The 20,014-nt window shown below is 46.8% G+C and overlaps 1 protein-coding gene and 1 long non-coding RNA gene across 10 annotated transcripts in view; one reads left to right on the top strand and one right to left on the bottom strand.

The window, feature by feature from the left end:
- The window catches only part of TMCC2 (transmembrane and coiled-coil domain family 2), an 81,086-nt gene that overhangs the window by 58,043 nt on the left and 3,029 nt on the right, over nucleotides 1-20,014 (bottom strand). For 3 of the 4 annotated variants that reach the window (XM_045013261.1, XM_045013259.1, XR_006578789.1), the window contains 2 exons: nucleotides 13,559-13,630; nucleotides 12,141-12,374 (listed from right to left, as the gene is read on the bottom strand). In XM_045013261.1, the coding sequence (XP_044869196.1) occupies nucleotides 12,141-12,332 (192 nt within the window). In that variant the 5' untranslated portion in view covers nucleotides 12,333-12,374; nucleotides 13,559-13,630. Of the gene's footprint in view, nucleotides 1-12,140; nucleotides 12,375-12,706; nucleotides 12,829-13,558; nucleotides 13,631-20,014 lie in introns of those variants that run through there. The other variant, XM_045013260.1, reaches the window with a different exon arrangement.
- Nucleotides 19-18,629, top strand: LOC123368462. 6 transcript variants are annotated; one of them, XR_006578793.1, is made up of 5 exons: nucleotides 19-168; nucleotides 9,903-10,049; nucleotides 17,398-17,497; nucleotides 17,901-17,995; nucleotides 18,186-18,629. It is a non-coding gene; the product is annotated as an uncharacterized LOC123368462 (long non-coding RNA). The 6 variants fall into 6 exon arrangements; XR_006578791.1 differs by having other exon boundaries at nucleotides 18,119-18,629; XR_006578795.1 differs by lacking the exon at nucleotides 17,398-17,497.

Here is a 20,014-nt window from a genome sequence, read left to right as displayed (position 1 = left end):
TTCCAATTAGGAGGAGAGTACTGGAGGAGGGCAGCATATAGTCTGCCTTCTCCAGCAGAACAAGGGAGATAGCTAGAGCCATAAGGTCAAGTTTCAGGGTGAGACAGTGAGGAGCTGTGATCCTGTGAAGAACAGGCTGTGGAAGGAGAGCTCAGTGTAGAGCTGGAGGTAAGTGTGATCCATTAGTTTTCAGTGTTGGACTTTATTGGTGGAAATGTTTTCAACTGTGGTCACTAAACCAGCCCCAAGTACAGGGTTGTAGGACTTATAAGAAAGGTTGGGGTGGGGTCCTGTAAGGGGTCCTGGAGAGGGAGGCTGATGAAAAGGGAATTCTGACTGAGGGACTATTTAGTAAGTAGCAACCTTGTTAGTGCTTAAGTCTTTGGAAGGGGCATTTAAGTCTCCAGTTTCACCTATACAAACTCACTGATTTCATGGGTGTTTCATAGGTATTGCAGTGAGGAAAGTTTGACCACTTGTCTGTATTTTAGCCAAGCCAAGAAGCAGAGAAGAGACTCTGCTCCATGGTAAGGAAAGAACAGTTTGGGATATACAGGAATAGCTTTTTTTTTAAAAAAAAAAAAAAAAGCTAAATCTTAGAGTCAATGTGACAATTTCTCACAGCCCTGTAAGGATTCTTACTCTTACACAAGCCCCAAGAAAATGAATGAGGCTGTTCTTCCTAATGATTTCTGATGATCAAACACACATGTGATGTTTCTCTACAGAACCTTTGGAAGGGTTACCAGCTAAGGCCCTGATCCTGCTCTCAGATCTGCACAGGAGAACCCCTGTGTCCCTACAAAGTGCTAGTGAAATCAAAGATCATCTGTGCCAGGCACAGGGATGCAATGTCAGGACTGCAGGATTAGGGTTTAAGTCACCCCACCGGGAGCCCAGCTGGCAAACTCACTTTTCAGGCAGAATCTTGTCACACCATGGCTAAGCTTGCAGAAGAAAACTCAGCTACGACTGCTCCATGCCCATTGCAAGGCAGGATATGTTATAAACTACAGACCAACTCCTGCAGGCCTTCCTCAGGCAAAACTGTTGTTGAAGGCAATCAGCCACCCCTGGAGGTGCTTATTTGTGATACCTTTTATTGATTTCAGGGCAGATCCTCCACGGGTGTAAATTGTCCTAGCCCCATTGAAGTCAATGGAGCTATGACAATTTATACCAGTGGAGTATTTGCCCTCCTTGAACAGGACCTTAACCTGTGAGTAGCTCCGCTGAAGTCAATGGGAATACTTATGGAGTAAAGCATTACCCACTATGAATAAGAGTATCTGGCCTGTATTTTTTACTTCTTGCTTACTCAACAAACTCCAGCAGAAGCCAATGCGAGTTTTCCCCAGGTAAGGGACTGACTGAAAACAAAGGAAGGACCTCAGGAATTGGCCCAAAAATAAGTAAGCTCAGCTAATAATTTTCTCTGAAAAATTCATGCAATCCCTGCAATCTTCACTGTATGATTGTAACGTAAAGGAAAAGAATATAAAAATAAAAAGCCCAACCTTTTCTTTAGCTAGAAAAACTATGGTTACTAGTAGGTTTTTTTAAAACTTTGCTGCCAATGCATGACGACGCACCACCTGTCCTGATCAACATGCTCCAGAAATTAAATGGCTGGAGTTCTGCCAATGTGATCTTCTACTTTCTTCTGGAAAGGCAGACTGCAATTGCCTATGCCTAGTAGGATTAAACTGCAGCTTGTGCTCCAGGTGGATGAGGTGTCCAGCACCCTGGACACTGCAAAAGGCTCATCACACTGTGCACAAGATTGCTCCAAGACATTCTTCTCATACGGTGCACCAATTTATTCATGCCCAGAGACTACAGGGATTTAAACAGGTGCTCAGACTAGCTGGGTGGCCACGATGTGTGAATTATTATTATTTTTTTTAAAGTGCCAGCTCGTTGTTTTTGGTTTTCTGCATGATGTATCAGTTTGGTCATGCATTGCTTGAACATTAGCAATGGCTACAGAAAAGAACTGGTAATGGGATATAGCAGGCCAGATTCTGATCTTGAAGTTTGCCTACAAGGGGAGCTATTCCCAATTAACTGCACGTGTGGATGCTCTTAATTTCGAATAAGGCACTCTTGTTCCACAAAGTGGATTTAGAATCCACTTGCAAATTGACATCCTATCTTATTCTGTACTAATTTTCAGGTGTAGAAAATTCCCTGGTTACACCAGTATAAGTCCAGAGTGACTCCAATGGAGTCAATGTAATGCCCAGATTTGTACCTGTTTAAGTGAGATCAGGATTTTGCTGGCTGCCTTCAACCTCCACATAGGGTGACCAGATGTCCCGATTTTATAGGGACAGTCCTGATTTTTGGGTCTTTTTCTTGTATAGGCTATTACTCCCCACCCCTGTCCCAATTTTTGACATTTGCTGTCTGGTCACCCTACCTCCACATCACCAATTCATATCCAGCTAGTGACTGAAGGTTGCTGCCACTGGATGGCTGCTCAGAGGCCTCTGTGAAATAGGCTTGGTGGGTTTCAGTCCAGCTCCCAGTAGGACAGATGACCCTATCTCACAACCCACCATTCTCATTGGCTGGGGGCTGAATGAGCTATGGTAGCTAGATTATCCTCTCAGCCCTCAGGGCAGCATCTCCATATCAATTCAGACCTGAGGCTTGTTGGCAGTACAACGTGAGGGAAGCCTGCTGTGTCACTACCTGTGTTGTCCCTGCTTTGTGGTTAGTTTGAGCACTTCAGGTTGCAGGACTGAAATCCTTACCCTGTGGAGGCAATGGGAGTCTTACTAGTTACTTCGGAGAGGCCAGGATTTTGCCCCAAGACTGCCGATGTATCACTTTTGCCTACACTCACATTTTCTCCTGCCTGAAGAGAAGATGTGATGGGGGCTCAGAACTAAGAGCCGCTTTTAGCCAAAGTGGTCAACCAGCAAAGCCACTGAATTCTGGAAAGGTAGCTGTGTTTGCGATACAAATCCTACAGGAACTTGCAGATGACTGCAATATTTCATGGCGGGCCAAAAAAAGAACTCCACCCCCACAAAAAGAAAACCCCAACCTGTTTATAAATCAGTGTCTAAGTCCATTATGGTTCTGCTTCTGATATTTACAAGGAACCAGGGTGATAACTAGAGCACTCTGATACAACATCATTAGCCACTACAATTACACCATAGGACAAAAACTCGAATCCTCTCATTATCCAGTCATAATGCATATTATATCCCCTAGGTTCTACCTGAGAAAAAGTAACGAATCTGCTATGCTGTCTCTCTACTTCAGGAAATCGTGATCTAAAGTTTATTCTATTTAGAGTCTCTATGGAAACGGAGACAGCATTAGATAATAACCATAAACCCACAGATTTTTACCATCAGGATAGAATGTAGATTTAGATTCTTTGTTTGCCCTTTAGAAGCTCTCTGGGAAAAGCAATGACCAATTTGAATGATTTAAAAGTAACAAATAAAAACAGGTGAGGAAGGAGGGAGATAACTTTGACAGTATCTATATCTATCTAGGTTGTATATCTCTGTTTCCACTGGATACACAAGGCGCCCATATCTATCTTCCACTGATATACACTGACATAGCTATAAAGATTCAATGGAGTTAAACCAGTTTACATCAGGTATGGATCTGGAGTGAACTCCTCTACCATTGAGGTCAATGGGAGTTTTGCTATTGATTTCAATGAGACAGGATTTCACTCCTTGCCTATAGGTTGTGGGTGTTTTTTCTCCCCCCCCCCATAGGTTCTAAGCATAACAAATCATTTTGGCCTAAAACTTGTCCTAAAAAACATTATCCTGGTGATTACATCACCCCAAATTTTCAAGGGGCTTTACACACAGGATGCTCAAGGGAATTTAAAGGAGATCTGCATGCAGAGAAAGTCAGGATCATGGTATTGTTGTGTTGGATGGGGCAGATTCAGTGCTACATTGAAGTCTTGTAAAAGTAAAGGAATCTAAAGAAATGGTCTCAAGTTGCAGTGGGGGAGGTTTAGGTTGGATATTAGGAAAAACTTTTTCACTAGGAGGGTGATGAAGCACTGGAATGGGTTACCTAGGGAGGTGGTGGAATCTCCTTCCTTAGAGGCTTTTAAGGTCAGGCTTATCAAAGCCCTGGCTGGGATGAATTAGTTGGGAATTGGTCCTGCTTTGAGCAGGGGGTGGGGACTAGATAACCTCCTGAGGTCTCTTCCAACCCTGATATTCTATGATTCTACAAGGAAATTGACCAAAATAGGTTAAAAAAAAATTGGCTTTTAAATACATGTGAGCCAAAGATTTGAGTCCTTGTTCGGTTTTTATTCAGTTTTTACTCGGTTAAAACTTGCACTTGTTTCCAGTGAGTTTTGCTTCAGTAAGGACTTGAAGGTTTGGCCCTATATACTTTAATCTGAAAGGAATAGAAAATAACAAAGAAATTGTTTACTAGATTCTTGTTCAGCAGTAGGTTGGGAAATGCCTGGTGCTCATATGTCCGAGAAAACAGCTTTGTTTTTCAAAACTTAACTTTACAGATGGCTAGCCCAGAAAGTGGAATAAGCCAATTTAAGACACAAAAACAAAAGCCCTTAAAGTTTGCAGCATAGGCTGAGACCATGGGTGGCCACATCTCCTTTGAAAATCTCCATCATAAATGTTTATAGACTATGGTGACTTTAGTCATTTTGTTTCATAAAGGGATTAAGATTCTGAGATGTTCATGCTGAAGTTTAATATCATTTGCTAAAAAGAATATCATCCAAAATATCTATGAATCAAGTCCAAAAAATCCATGGCAATCTGTTTGGTTTAAAAAAAAAAATCCACTGTTTCAAAAAGTGACTAATGTACAAATCTCCATGACAAATCTCTGGTAGATCTTTGAAACCCAAATCATGCTTTGGGCTTTTTTCAATACAAAGGCCCTGATTCTCCTCTCACTTACACTAGTTTTGATTCTATTGACTTCACAGGAGCTACTCCTGGTTTACACTAGTGTGCATACAACGGGAGAATCGGGCCTGAATTGTTACTAGCTTTGGCAGGGTTAAATCAAAGGTTTTCGCCTTATTTGAAAACAGTTCTGGATTAAAACTAGCGCTTCACCCTATTCACCTGTTAACTATTTACACACTGATAAAACCAATTGTTAAAATGTTATCAAACAAACGAAGAAACAGGAATTTTGTAAATACTAAGGAACTGCTGGGAGTTCAGATATCTGATCAGTCATCTGAACCTCATGGTTGTGTATTCCTTTGTATATCTAAATCTCTCACTCAAGATCTGCTGCAGTGGCCAAAGCACAGTCTTCATACACCACGGAAGTCCCACTTTATTACTTTAATAATATCACAGAGGCTCCAATCTTGATTGGAGCCTCTAAGTGCTAGGCACTGTACAGACACATAGTGAGAGATGCTTCCTTTTCCAAAGAGCTAAACAGAAAAAGACAAAGGTTGTGAGAGAACCTGAGGCCCAAAGAGGGGAAGGGACTTGCCCAGGTTCCCACATCACATCTGTGGCAGAGCTAGGAACAGAATGCAGGTTTTCTGACTCCCAGGCCTGTGATCTATCCATTGAGCCATGCTGCTCTCTCCTGTCCCAGTTGGGACTTCAATGGTATATAGCCGCTGGTGCTCTCACAGGGGCAAATATCATCCCAAATAGAGGACTTAATTCTTTTTAAGACAATTTCAGACTGCGTGTCCATGGACAATTAACTCCCCTCTAACCCTGAGAGGTCAGGGACCAGGCCAATATAGGAATAGCTAGCAACTCTAGTGGAAAATCAAACAGGCCCCATTAAATCCTTCAAATGGTCTCTGAGCTTCTGCTGGTTGCTCAATTGGTTCCCTCCTGCAGGTTTCAGTTGGAGGATGGGTAACCCCAACAGAACCACTGATCTCTTCCAAAATGTCACCGGACACAGTGGCAGTGTTTCCACATAGAAATTTGATTAGATATTGCTGCTGCCTATGCCCTGCCTATCCTTTGGAAAGCCAGGTGCCAGTGCTCGGCAGTCTGCTCCCTTTCACCAGCATCACATTCAAATGAAAAATAAAAAGATGGCAGTGACTTAAACAATAATATATAGCAATAGGTATATACACATTATCCAAAACAAGACACTCCTGTATGCACACTTCTCCCCCAAGGAAGAAGATGAGAGAACAAATGTGACAGATGTAAACCACATTGCTCAGTGCATTACTGGAAGGTGCTGATATTCCTGTGATGAGTGCACTACAAGAATCTATATAAAATAGAATCTTTGGCACCTGTATTTTTCAATAATGCTGTGACCCTGCTGACACTCCAAATCTGGAGTGAAATTTGAAGAAGGGCTGCAAAGAAATTAAGACTTTGGCCATGTCCCCTTCTCCTGCCCTGTGCATTAAAACAGCTAGGTCTGTATCATAAGAAATGAAATTCCTCTCAACCCACAAGCATTTCACCCTCTCCTGTCACCTATTTGTTCTCTGAACTGACTCCAAAGAAATTAAGAGAATTTTTTCCTCGCTGAGGGTTGAAAGCAAGGCCAGCTTAACTGCTTGGATGCTGATGAATGTCATAGGTATGTTTAGGCTGAATGCACCTGTATTTTCATTGTCCTAGGTTAAGCAGGTCAATTGCCCTGGCTGTATGGCCGAATGCAGCCTCTACTGTTGAATGTACTAGACCTATCAAGAACACTGTTGACTTCCATGGAATGTTATTAATGGACAAGGGTGATTTCCTGCACTGCAAGGGACATTCAAAGTGAGCAGTAGCAGGGGAAATAATGTGTAAATGAGATTCACTGTTCTAAACCTGACCATGTGGGTGAAATTTTCCCCTGTGCAGACCAAGAACTGTGCACCAGCACCCCAGCTCTCTGGAAGGCTCAAGTGGGATTCCAGTGGCACAGGTTTTTGTGACAGCTCACTGCACAGGGGTGAATTTCATCTTGTGTGAGGTAGGGTGCATGAAAGGAGAACATGAAGGAACAAGGGCATGCTGATGAGCCCAAGAAATCTGGAATCCTGTGGAAGGTTCAGTTAACCGGGGGCTTCCTCCTAGATAAGGCATGTAGATACATTTCGCCAGCAAGCCCCAGAGAAGCCTTTAACAATGAAAGCATGGAAATGTTAATCCTCATGAAAGCGAGAGGGTGATATGGAGAACCACTGTACAAGCTTCCTCCAATTGCTAGTCTGTCAATGCAACACCATCCTGAGCAAGGAAAAGAAAACAGGGCTTCCCCATACAGAGACTGCAGCACCACAAGTGCAAGGTACTTTTGCATTAGGCTGAGACCACCCACATCATTTGTGATGTAATTCACATTTGGACCCAGAACCTCCAGATGTACCAGACTTGTGAAATGAACTTGTGTGCCACCCTGTTAATCTATTCCATGCCTCCCCACCCCCAGTGAGCAAGACTTCAACTGATTTAGAGTGTGGTCAGTTGCTTATAGCAGGGAACTGAGAGTCAGGACCCCTGGGTTCTATTCCTGGCTCTGTCACTGACTTGCTGTGTGACTTTAGGCAGGACACTTCCCGTCTCGGTGTCCCCATCTGTAAAATGGGAATGATGATGATCACCATTCAGACATACCTCCCCAAGCTATGCGAGCATGAATTATTAACACTTGTAAAGTGATTTGAGATCCTTGGTTGAAACATGATATGGAAGGAAAATGTCATCGTCATTACTATTAACTGCCTGGAGTTCTTGCCTCTGAACAGTGTGAATTGTTATAGAGAACCTACTCACACCCCCACACTTTTGAAATGGTGGTTGACATTAGCCAGAGTCATGCAGCACAATTCCCCTCTGTGTGCGTGAGAAAGAGGCAGAGGGAACTGGAAAGATCTGTGCCTTGAGCCAAGCAGCATTTGATAAAATCAGACCATTCCAGTGACCAAGGTGCTTCTGTTCAGGCTGTTTGACTGCAGGGACATTCAGGTAACTGGTGGGGACTTAACTTACCTTCATGGTGTCCTTTGAAACCAAAAAATGCATGTAAATGGCTGATGCAAGGGAGCGAATTCCAACATACATGGGGGTGATGGCTTTTGTGAGGGGTGGAAGGAAAAGTGTCTCCTCTTCCCCCTCTGGGCAACCCATGGGTTGGTAGCATCGGTAGTGTCTGGCTGGAAGTGCAATGGGGGGCCTTGAAAGGTTCTCTAGGAGGGGGATGTGGAGGAGGGGGACTCCTGGCAGGTTCCTTTGCAGGTTCCAAAAACACAGACTCACATGAATAAGGCATAAAAGAGCAAGAGTAAAAGCTGAGTGTGGAGTTCAGGGTTTGGCCCCAATGAGCATTTTTCCTGAGTAAAGTCTAGGTTCCAACTGAGTTTGGCTCCACGGACCTGATCCAGTGCCCACAGAAGCTATTGTAAGTCTTTCCATTGACTCCAATGTGCTTTGGATCAGATGCTGTGTTTGCAAAGGGGTCTGATCCTGATCTCACTCTAGGCCCAAACTGTCTCCTCCATTACAGCCAGGGAGCTGCCTCTGATTCCCTTGGGAGTTGCACCCATGCCCTGTCAGCTTCAAGCCCAGATCCTCAGCTATGTCCAGCTCAGGGACTGCTCTAATCTATGCTAGCTGGCTATGGCTTCCAAAGGACTCCCCACCAGCCGGAGACTGCCATAGCACAGCATACTCTGGCCGCTGCCCTTGCCCCAGGATGGGGTGTGGTGCCAGATCTGTCTACACTGGCTCTGCAGAACTCCCCTGCAGCAGCGTGGGAATGAGCAGAGGGGATCTGGTTGCTTTCTGCTCCCTTTGCACACGGAAGCAGCGCAAAAGAGGCCTGTTCTAGAGCTCGCTGAAATCAATGGGACTTCCACGGGCTTGCGATCAGGCCCAAGGAGAGGAGTGGAACTCAGGATGAAGCCTTCAGCTTCCCAGCTGCTCTTAACTTCCAAGGTCAAACCCAAGGGGAGAGGCAGGGACCATGAAGATTGAGATGGTGATTTTTAGATCAAAATCATGGCTGGTTTAAACATTCAGCCCCTGGTTTCTGTGGCCATCAAATTCATTCAATTATGGGGGGGGGGAAGAGAATATACTCAGATCATAGCTGCCTGGGGAAAGGCAGGAATGAGATTGAAGGGGTAAAATGCCTTTATGATACATTTCTCTCCCCCCCCCCCCCCAGACACCCAGCCTACTGTCTCTTATAGTAAAAGGCCTGAATGCTTTCTTTTGCAGTATTTTGCATGGATTCAGCCTTTCTGCTGCAGAGCTCAGAAATATCTACCGCCCAACATATTTTTAAGCAGAATTGTGTCCCACATCTGCTCTGCTTCTTGCCAGGACTTTTTTTTTTTTTGGTCATGGGAAGTTTGCTCATACCAAAAGAACTGGATTAATACTTGTAAAAGAAAATCTGCCGTGCATTTTCAGTGAGGGGGACCAGAGAAGTAAAGGGGACTGGCGAGAACAGAAAGGAGCCTTTTGTTTCCAGGTTGCCAGCACAAATACAGCATAAACCACTGGTGACCAAAAGTTAACAGCTGATCAGTATCCTCTGAGATTATTTGGAGGGATGGGTCTCAGTCCACAGCACAAAGCCACCATAATTTGCATAGCCAGCAGTCTCAGTACAGGAGCCAAGGGCTAAATAAGCCATTGAGATTGATCACCCCTCTCAGCCCTTATAAGTGGCTGCTCCAGTTCAGGATGAGATGAACTAGCAAGGGATGGTGTGGGGAAGCTTGCCCTGCTGTCCCTCCCTGTTGGATCTAGTCTCTCATCCTCTTACCTCCCATAACTATTCTCCATCCCCTCCTCTTTTGCCTGCTCCCCCCCTCTTTAGGGGGGTCCTCCCACCCACTTCAGCCTCTGCTCTGTTTCCCTGGTCCCTCCCCTATGTTGCCTTCTCACATTTTTCTGACCCCACCTTTGGCCCTACAGCATGAACACCATTCACTGCAGGCACAATCAGAACAGCTGAGCAGTTGGATCAAGCATGCATGGAGCTGCTCAAATCTCCACACAAGCAGAAGACCAAGTGTCCATCAAAGGAGTCAGCCAGCAAGAGCTACTTTGGAAGTGCTCAGGGTGAGTAAGGCTGTATGCCAGGTGAACATGCTTCTAAAAGCATACCACTGGGGGCTCTGGCCATCTGTCTTACACATAGCTCTTAACAGCTTCATTCATTGCTGTTTATAGGGCAGTAGTGACAGGTGCAGGTCATTTCAGTAACTCCTAAAGCACAACAGCCGCTGAAAAGAGCCAATAGCAGAGAGCACCACAACTCCAAGAAAGCACACGTGTAACAACTAACATTAAACAACCTAATGGACACTTTCATTTCACATCTGCCTTTGGGTAACTGGCAGCCATTGTGGCACAGATGGATGAAGCACTGGACTGGAAGCCATGACACCTAGGTACCATTCATGGTTCACTGTGTGAACTTGGTCAAGTTGTTTAAACTCTCCGGGCCAGATCATCAGCAGGTATAAATCAGTGTAGCTCTGCTGGAGCCAATGAAACCATGGCATTCTGGGCCTCAGTTTCCCCATTTGCAGCTACTTGCACACCTTTGTAAAGCACATTGAAACTGATCAATGAGAAGCACTATAAGTTAAAGTAATGCATGCATTATAATACTCATCAGCTAGAGATAACATGGTTTAGATGCAGTGAAATGTACGGTAGTGCCTGGAGATTTTTGAAGTGCAGTTACAGTCACAATATTAGCCTCTGCAAAAATAAAGTCAGTCAGATTTCCTATTTATCCCCCTTTTTTCAATGACTACTGATCAGTACTGCTCACATTTCAAATCAAAGGGGGACTTGGCTAAATGTCAGTGCTGTAAACTCCACCTGGGCCCTCCACCAGTGCCCTTTCTGCCTCTTGAATCACTGCCTGTGACAAATAGGAAGTGATTAGCCAGCAGCTCCAATGGGGATGTGCAAGGCAAAACAGAACCCAGCTCTCTCTCCCAGTGCTTTACCAGCTCTGCAGTCCCAGTAAAAACCTACTGGTGTCAGTATGTAAGTGTGACCTGAACACCCCTGGGGAGTGAGAAGGGGGCATTTTTTACCTAGTCCCTGTTCTAACTGCAGCTGCCCTTTAGTCAAAGCAGACAAGATGTGTGTTCTCTAGTTTAGCTCTGCAGTACCTGCTGCTGTGGGTTTTATTTAATGTCATCTGCTGAGTTCTTCTGCAGAACACAGGCCTTACCATGTTCCCTCATCCTTCAAGAAAGGCCCACCTAAGCCACAGCGTCCGACCATGTTCAGCACAAAGCCAGATTCTGATCTGTTACATCAGAATAACCTCATCTAAATCAATAGTGTTTCTCTGAATGTACACTTGTGTAAATGTGATCAGAAGCTGGTGTATGACTGTTCAGCACTGACTCTTAAAAGAAGACTAACATCAATTTATAAACTCACAACACTTATCCCTTTGCTCTTCATGTCCCATAAACCACAGCCTTACCATCACCTGGAGCACCCACAATCAAAACCAAGGCCCCCTTATGCTAAGACAACTGCATATTAGAGCAGTCCCTCTCTTAAAGAACTTATCCTCTAGTAACAATAATACCTAGCTCTTATTATACAGCACTTATCTGTAGGTTGCAAAGTGCTTTACAGCAGAGGGAACTCTCAATCTTCCCATTTTACAGAAGGGAAAACAGAGGCACAGAAAAGCAAAGTGATGTGCCCAGGGTCACCCACCACACCAGTGGCAGAGCTAGGAAGAGAATCCAGGTCTTGGGAGTCCTAATCTGCTGCTCTACCCACTGCACCATCCTGTCTCTTGCAAGCACTAGCCAGTCTGTGGCAAACCCTTCCAGAGGACTTTTATCCAGTCCCATTGCTCAGCAGATCACATAATCTCCACAAAGCTGAACCCAATATCAAGCTCCCCTTTTATTTATTTTTTTAATAATCAAAGTTTTGGTGAACAGGCTTATAAACACATAAAATACCAGTGCACACATCTGTGGGTACAATCTGGGAGACCTTGAAGAAAATATTGCCATCATGTCATGTCAATCAGAACTATTAAAGTAGAAAGTCAAGTTCCCATGTTAATAATAAGCCACCTAAGAATCACTGAATGGAACTCTGGTTCCAGCTGCATCCAGGAAAAACCCAAGTCCCTTTGTAATACCAGCTGGGGAGGCTTACCTTCAAATCAGGAGGCTTGCTCCGGGGAACAGGCTGGGGAGCAGGGTTTGGATTAGCAGCAGTGCCCGAATCTGACAGAGCAGAAGCGCAATCCCCAGGTTTCGCATCCATGGCAGCCAGGTTGGGGGCATCTTCACCCCCAGCACAGTCCTCCTCCGGCTGCTGCAGCTCATCCGATGTGCACCTCTTCATGGTGACGAGGTGGGGTGGGAGGGCGATTTTGCACTTCCACGTCTTGAAGGAATGGCAGAGAAATGTAAACGAAAAGCAGGAAAGGGGGGTGAGGAGGAACCAGAGGAGCCTTGGTCAGTGCCCAGACAAGTTCACTTTACCTGCGAGAGGAAGGCAGGCCAAAGACGGGCTGGGGAGGAGAATCCTTTATCCAAACTCATTGCATGGGCTGGAGGGGAAGGAGAGAGTCTGACCCACCCAGCCCCAAACTTTCTCCTCTAATTCAGCTGCATAGGGTGCAGTGACAGTATTTTTGCTTTGGGAGGGTGCACGTTTCATGCAATTAATCATTTCCTTCCTCCTCTCCCTCCCCCCCCCCCAATTCTGTTACTCACTGTTCAGGAGAGAAAACCAGTGAGGCGAAATACTGGAGCCTTGCATGGCTGCAGATCCTCGTGCCTTGGGTGCATCGCTTCTCCCCGCGCGCCCCCGCCCCGCCTTGACATCTGCTGCTTCTCGCCTACTGCCCCCTGCCCAGGAGCCGCTTCCCACCGCAAAGCTGCTGCTGCTGCCGCGGCTCCTGCTCGGGAGGAGCAAAAAGGCTCAGCCTACCCCATCCACCTCGCCGGCTTGAGCGCTTGACGGACAGCGCCTCAACCCAATCAGAGCTGGCGGAACGAGTGGGGCGCCTGGAGGGGGCGTATCGCAGAGCCCGTTTCAGGCTCGGTTGGCCGGCAGCTCTCCCCACCCGCGTCCCCAGGAGCTGTCAGTGGGAATGGTGCTGCACCGGGCTGCGGCTTTGCAGTGCAGGCGGCAGCTGGCAGGGTGCTGCAGCGGCGGGAGGGAAGCCAGTGCAAGCTCCCGGCATGGGGACCCTAGAAAGGAGCCCACCTCGCCCCACTTCTGCGGGTGGTGGGTGCTAGACAGATGCACCGGGAGTGGAAGAGTCACCTCTTCATTGCCATGGAAACTCCTCCCACTAGCAGGCTATTCTCTGATTGCTGGCCAGAGCTTCCCCTTTTTTATTTATTTATTTCACCTCTGATTGTTGCACCTTTTAGTAAACTTAATTTTCCTTAAAAGAGTGATTTTTGGGGGGTGCCTTCTAAGATACATGTACCTCCATGCGTGCACACACACAGACTTAACAATTGCACAGTCGGAGCTTGCCAAGCTCCTACATTTCTTGCATCGACAGAGGAAAAACTAAGAAAACCGTTGGCACAACGGTTGATTTCAAGAGATACCTGAAATTCTTAATTTTTCTTGCGTGGAATTTCTTGTGCCCGTTTGCTGCCATCTTACTACATACCTAGATACTGAAAAATACAAAATTCAGCATCAGTCTCACTTTGAATTAAATGCCTTTTTTGTACCCAAACCACACAAAGTTTCACTTTTTCACAGGGTGTTTCATGAGACAGCCACCTTCACCCACCCCCACTCCCCAAAGAGATTGGCTTGCTTTTCTTCAAAGACTGGCTTATTTTCTGTGGAAAGTGAGGCCATTTTTAAAAACAAAACTTTGTGAATAAAGGAAAATTTTCTTGCCAAGACAGGCCGATTTTTAACCTTGAAAGGAAATTGGGAAAAACCCTTGCACTGTTCAGTTTTGTATTTTGTTACAAATGTTTTACTGCGTTTTATCACCACCAGTTGTCTGAATGTGAATTCATTGAACTAGGGATGTCCTAGGGAGAGAGGCTGGATGAGTGAGGAAGGGGAGAGTGATAGATGAGGATACAGTAGCACTAAACATGCATACATTCTGATGAGTTACCAGCTAGCATAACTCTAACCATATTTAATCATAAATTATTCTGGGTTTAAGCCAATCTCTACCTATTGAACAGCATGAGACCTATATGAGAAAATTGTGTCCCACATCTGCCAACTGCAGGGTTCTTACATTTTCCTCTGAAACATCTGGCAGTGACCACTGCGAGAGACAGGGTAATGTACTGATGGATGATCGGTCTGAGCCCGTCTGACAATTCCTATGTTCCTACAACAACCTCTTATTGATCTAATGATTCAGGAACATGGTGTAGTGTCTAGAGCAGGGGTCTCAAACTCAAATGACCCCGAGGGCCGCATGAGGACTAGTGCATTGGCCCGAGGGCCGCATCACTGACACGCCCCCTTGCTGCCCCTGGCCCCACCCCCAATCCACCCCTTCCATGAGGCCCCGCCCCTGCCCTGTCTCTTCTCCACCTCCTCCCCTAAGCGCGCGCAGTTTTAATAAATATATACACTCAGTAATGCACCTCACTCAAAGGACAAAACACGCACTTAGATTTACTGCCTAAGGCTCTGGGAGGGAGTTTGGGTTGGGGAGGGGGTCTGGATGCAGGCTCTGTGCTCGATGCAGGCTCCAGGCTGCGGCAGGGGGTGGGGGTGCAGGCTTTGGGACGGAGTTTGGGGATAGGAGGGAGTGCAGGGGTGAGGGCTGTGGGGCTGAGGGCGAGGGGTACATGATGCAGGAGGGGGCTCAGGGCTAGGGAAGAGGGTTGGGCTGTGGGGTGAGGGCTGTGGATGAGGGGTTCATGATGCGAGGGGGCTCAGGGCTAGGGAAGAGGGTTGGGCTGTGGGGTGAGGGCTGTGGATGAGGGGTTCATGATGCGAGGGGGCTCAGGGCTAGGGAAGAGGGTTGGGCTGTGGGGTGAGGGCTGTGGATGAGGGGTTCATGATGTGAGGGGGCTCAGGGCTAGGGAAAGGTTTGGAGTGTGGGGTGAGGGCTGTGGATGAGGGGTTCATGATGTGGGGGCGCTCAGGGCTGGGGCAGAGGATTAGGGTGCGGGGGGATGAGGGGTTCATGATGTGGGGGCGCTCAGGGCTGGGGCAGAGGATTAGGGTGTGGGGGGATGAGGGCTCTGGCTGGGGCTGAGGATTAGGGTGCAGGGGGATGTGGGGTTCATGATGTCCTGGTTCTCAGGGCATGGGCTGAGGATGAGGGTGCGGGGGGAATGAGGGCTCTGGCTGGGGCTGAGGGTTTGGGGTTGGAGAGGCTCAGGGTAAGGGAAGCCTGCCTTGCCAGTACTGGCGGAGGGCAGGCACTAGGACCCTGCACCCTAATCCTCAACCCCAGCCAGAGCCCTCCTCCCCCACCCCCTAATCCTCTGCCCCAGCCCTGAGCGCCCCCACATCCTGAACCCCTCATCCCCCCTCACCCTAATCCTCTGCCCCAGCCCTGAGCGCCCCCACATCATGAACCCCTCATCCCCCCGCACCCTAATCCTCTGCCCCAGCCCTGAGCGCCCCCACATCATGAACCCCTCATCCCCCCGCCCCCGAATCCGCGGCCCCAGCCCGGGGCGCTTCCCGTCCCCCCCCCCCCCAGCCCGGCCCCGGCGGGTCCCGCTTTCCCCCCCCCCTTACCCGAGCGCGTCTCCGGCGGTCCCGCTCAGAGCCGCGTGGTGAGGGGGCGGGGCTGGGAGCTCCACGCCGAGCGCAGCGCTCAGCCCAGAGCTCCCAGCCCCGCCCCCTCCCCACGCGGCTCGGATCGGGGCGGGGCTCAGGCGCTCGGACGGAGACTCGGCGCCTGAGGCTCCAGGAGAGGGGCGGAGGCGGGAGCCTCCGCTTTTCTCTTGGGGGCCCCTGCGGAGCTCCCCTGGGGAGCTCCGCGGGCCGCAGGGAAGAGCTCCGCGGGCCGCATGCGGCCCGCGGGCCGCATGTTTGAGACCCCTGGTCTAGAGCAGGGGTGGGTAAACTATGGCCCACGAGCTGTTTTAAACTGGCCCGCAGCTCCCATGCAGCTCAGCCCTGCTCCGGTGCTCCAGCCAAGGCACTAGGTTGGGGGCTGGACCATGCAGCTTGGCCCCGCTCCAACCAGGGTGCTGGGTTGGGGGCTCCACCATGGAGCTCCCAGAAGCCATGGCATGGCCGGCTTCTATGTGCTCCAATGGCCCCCTCTGGTGCTCCAATGAGAACTGCAGGGGCGGTGCCTGCAGATGGGGCAGCGAGCACAGCCGTCTGGCTGCACCTCCACATAGGAGCTGGAGAAAGGACATGGCGCTGCTTCTGGGAGACGCTTGAGGTAAGTGCCGCTTGGAGCCTGCACCCCTGAGCCTCTCCCCATGCCCCAACCCCCTGCCCTAGCCCAGATCTCCCTCCTACTCTCCAAACCCCTTGATCCCAGCCCAGAGCACCCTCCTATACCCCAAACTCCTCAGCCCCACCCCAGAGCCTGCACCCCCAACCAGAGCCCGCACCCACTCCCGCACCCAACCCCAATTTTGTGAACATTCATGGCCCGCCATACAATTTCTATTCCCTGATGTGGCCATTGGGCCAAAAAATTTGCCTGCCCAGGGTCTGGATTCAAAAGGGCTGTACTTTCTCTGCCAATGACTTGCTATGTGACCTTGGACAAGTCACTTAGCCTCTCTGTAAAAGGGGGATGTCACTCATTGGGGTGAAGTCAACAGGAGTTTGGATGCACAAAGTATGTAGGACAGGTGAACACCTGGGCAGGATTTGACCAGCCTGGATGGATGGGTGTGTGTGTGTGTGTGTGTGTGTGTGTTTTGGTTTTTTTTTTAAATGGATTTGCCAGGGTCTAAAGATTTGCATTAAATACACTGGGATATCTAATGTTAAGTGTTTGTGTCCATGTAAAGATGCTGCAGTGTTCCTATTTCTGCAGTTTAAATAAGAATTATGTTGTTCAATCTTATCTATGTGTTATTTCTCTAGATACTATAAGTGGCTGTTGAAGAGGGCAGGGAGTTGTAGAATTGCCTTGTGGTTGGGGCAGGTTTGCCTCCTTGGGTAAGGGGTGAGTGCCGGGTTTTTTGCATATCAGAGTGGTAACCCTAATACGGGAGGAGGCCTAGTGTTTGTAAAACACTTAGATCTTTGGATGAAAGAAGCTATTCAGTGTTAGTAAAGGTAACATTCAGTAGTAGTACTGATTCCATGTATCAATGGATAAATGAAGATGTTATAACCAAACCCTGAAGTCCTTAGTCATATTTTGCTCAGCCCTTATTCCTGTACAATGGCTAAAAATGACTTCAATAGCTAAAAAATAATTAAGAGCCTCAGAACATGGCCTTCTAATGATATCTTATTTGAATGCTTACAGGTAATTTGATTTACCCTAATGAAACAAAATGGTTTGGGTAGCTCACAGATGTCCTGTTTTATCAAGAAGGAAAAGCTCAGATGAAAATGGATCATGATCGGTATGAAACCTTCTCATCTTGTCTGCAGCATTTTTCTTATCTTCTGTTTCTTACTGATGCATGTTATTTCAGCACAGAGCAGATGTGATCCAGTAGGTGGTCTTATTGCTTGGACTATTTCTGCAAAGAGTTATTTTTACTCTGTCCTGATATAGCTGCATAAGCACATTAGTTCATCTGCATGAGGTTTAGCATGCCTGAGTTATTCTTTGTCAAACACAAAACCTTAATGAACAAAGGTGCCCTTTTATTGACATGGGTACGGAATAGGTTTTTTTGGGTGTCGAGGCTAATCTCTCGTGAGTAGGATTAAGCTTTGACTGATAAATTCACAAACATGGGAGTTTTCTTTAATTTTAAGGTATAAAATTTAAGCAGACTATAATACATTGTTCTCCTACAGACCCTTCATTTGAAGATCTGAAAGGAGTCTATAAACATTAACCAGATGAGCTTCCCAACACCTCTGGGCTACGTATTGTTATATTCATTTTACAGGTAACTTTTTACTTCCCCGTACTGTGCCTTAGTTATTTTGTGTGCAGTCACTCAGAACCCACAAACCTTTATTCCCTGGCACCTGCTCTAACCACTAAACAGCACAACATTATCACACTATAGCCCTGATCCTGAGAAGTGCTGAGAACCTGCTGCCTCAATTGTCCATCATTCCACCTCTCACCATCAGGCTCAATGGCTGCATGATCTGGACTAAACACTGAAGATGCAGTATATTGGTGAAGTTCCCTGTGCAGAAAGCAAAAAGCATACGTACCACTTATGTGACACCTGAACCCTCAAAATATGACTTAAATGGGATTCAAGTGGTGGACAGGCCTCATGCCATCACTCTGCATGGGGGATATTTTCACCCTTTGTGAACTATTCCAGGCTCCATAAACAATTTACATCGCCAAACAACGTTGTACTGTTTTCATAAAAATCCTAGCAACTGGGCATATCTTTTTAAAATAAACACATGGGAAAATAAAGTATTGTTTGTGTGAAGGAGAATTTGCTATTTATTAGACACATTTTCCATTTGACTGGAAACAGCGTCTGTGGGATCTGTGCCAATTAGCTGTGTCTGGCACTCCAGAGATTAAGAGGGATCAGGACATCCATTTGCAATGGGGGCTCAATATTTCTTCTCTACTCTCATCCGCTGAAAGATGCCAAGCGCCCTTTGTTGTGTGAGATACCACAGATCAAGTCAAACATACAGATTGACTTGTATCTGATCATAAAGAGCCTGATGTATAGTACATCTCATTGGTTTGTGGAACTGCAGTGGGATTCTTGCTTTGTGGAGCCGTGGTCAGTTTCTGCAGTCTTGGAAAAGGATCACCACACACAAACAACTGCCAGGAGTTTTCTGAGGGGTATTGTGGCCTCAGCAGCTCAGATGCCAGAAAAGAGCATGGAATATATAGATGTGATTGAAATGCTAGCATCTATATATTATGGTGATGTGCAGAGAGACAGACAGAATCTGCTGCCTTTATTTTTATCCACCACACGGCAACAAAATGTATATGATTTTAAAAGAACAGTCAATAATTACATGCAAGGTATTGTCCACCGTTCTTTTCTCAGAAAAAAATGCAAGTTAGTTTATTCAGTCTCTCTCTCTCTCTCTCTCTGAAGTATGACCGTACTATAGCAGCACCAAAGAACAGCAAATTCATCTGCCCCTTCAACCATAAGCCCTTTTAGCATGCACAGCAAAGAGGGCCATGCCCCTTTCTGGGATACAGCCTTCCAAAATTCTGCTCATGGACAGTGACAACTATTCGGCTCAATATTTTGGGAAAGAAAAGGAACCAGGGAGAGGAAAGTGACGTGGCAGTTGAAAAGTGAAGCTTAAGCTGATCTTATGACTGAAAGGTTAAGAGTAAGGAGGAGGGCACATTTAAATAGTATTTTATCAGCAAAAAATTATATATCAAAAGGGAACCACATTCTCGCACATAAAAATCGAATGTAATGCTATGGATAAGTTGTTCACAAATCACTTATTTCAGTTCAACAGAGATCACAAGGGCCTAAGGGCATGGAAGGAGATCAAGAAAATGTGGAGAAGGCATAAAGGAGTTTTGTTTTTTCTTTTTTTCAGATGGGAAATGGGTCATCCTGCTCTCAGTTACAAAAAGAACCTCACAATTATTTTTTTTTTGGTATGTCTCATGATTTCTAAGAATCTAATTAATCTGGGGAGCCTAAGTTATGATTTTTGAGCATTTGGAGTTTGCAACTCTGCATCACACTCCAAAAGGGTTTTGAGCCACCTCTTTCCAAACTTGGCATCATCAATACAGCTATTTGAATTCATTGTCATAGAATATCAGGGTTGGAAGGGACCCTCAGGAGGTCATCTAGTCCAACCCACTGCTCAAAACAGGACCAATCCTCAGACAGATTTTTACCCCAGTTCCCTAAATGGCTCCCTCAAGGATTGAACTTACAACTTTAGGTTTAGCAGGCCAATGCTCAAACCACTGAGCTATTCCTGCCCCC

Source organism: Mauremys mutica, chromosome 4 (assembly GCF_020497125.1).
Source record: "Mauremys mutica isolate MM-2020 ecotype Southern chromosome 4, ASM2049712v1, whole genome shotgun sequence".
NCBI classification, from domain to species: Eukaryota; Metazoa; Chordata; order Testudines; family Geoemydidae; genus Mauremys; species Mauremys mutica.
Note: the sequence above shows the minus strand (reverse complement) of the source record. Positions and strands in the feature narration are given on the sequence as shown.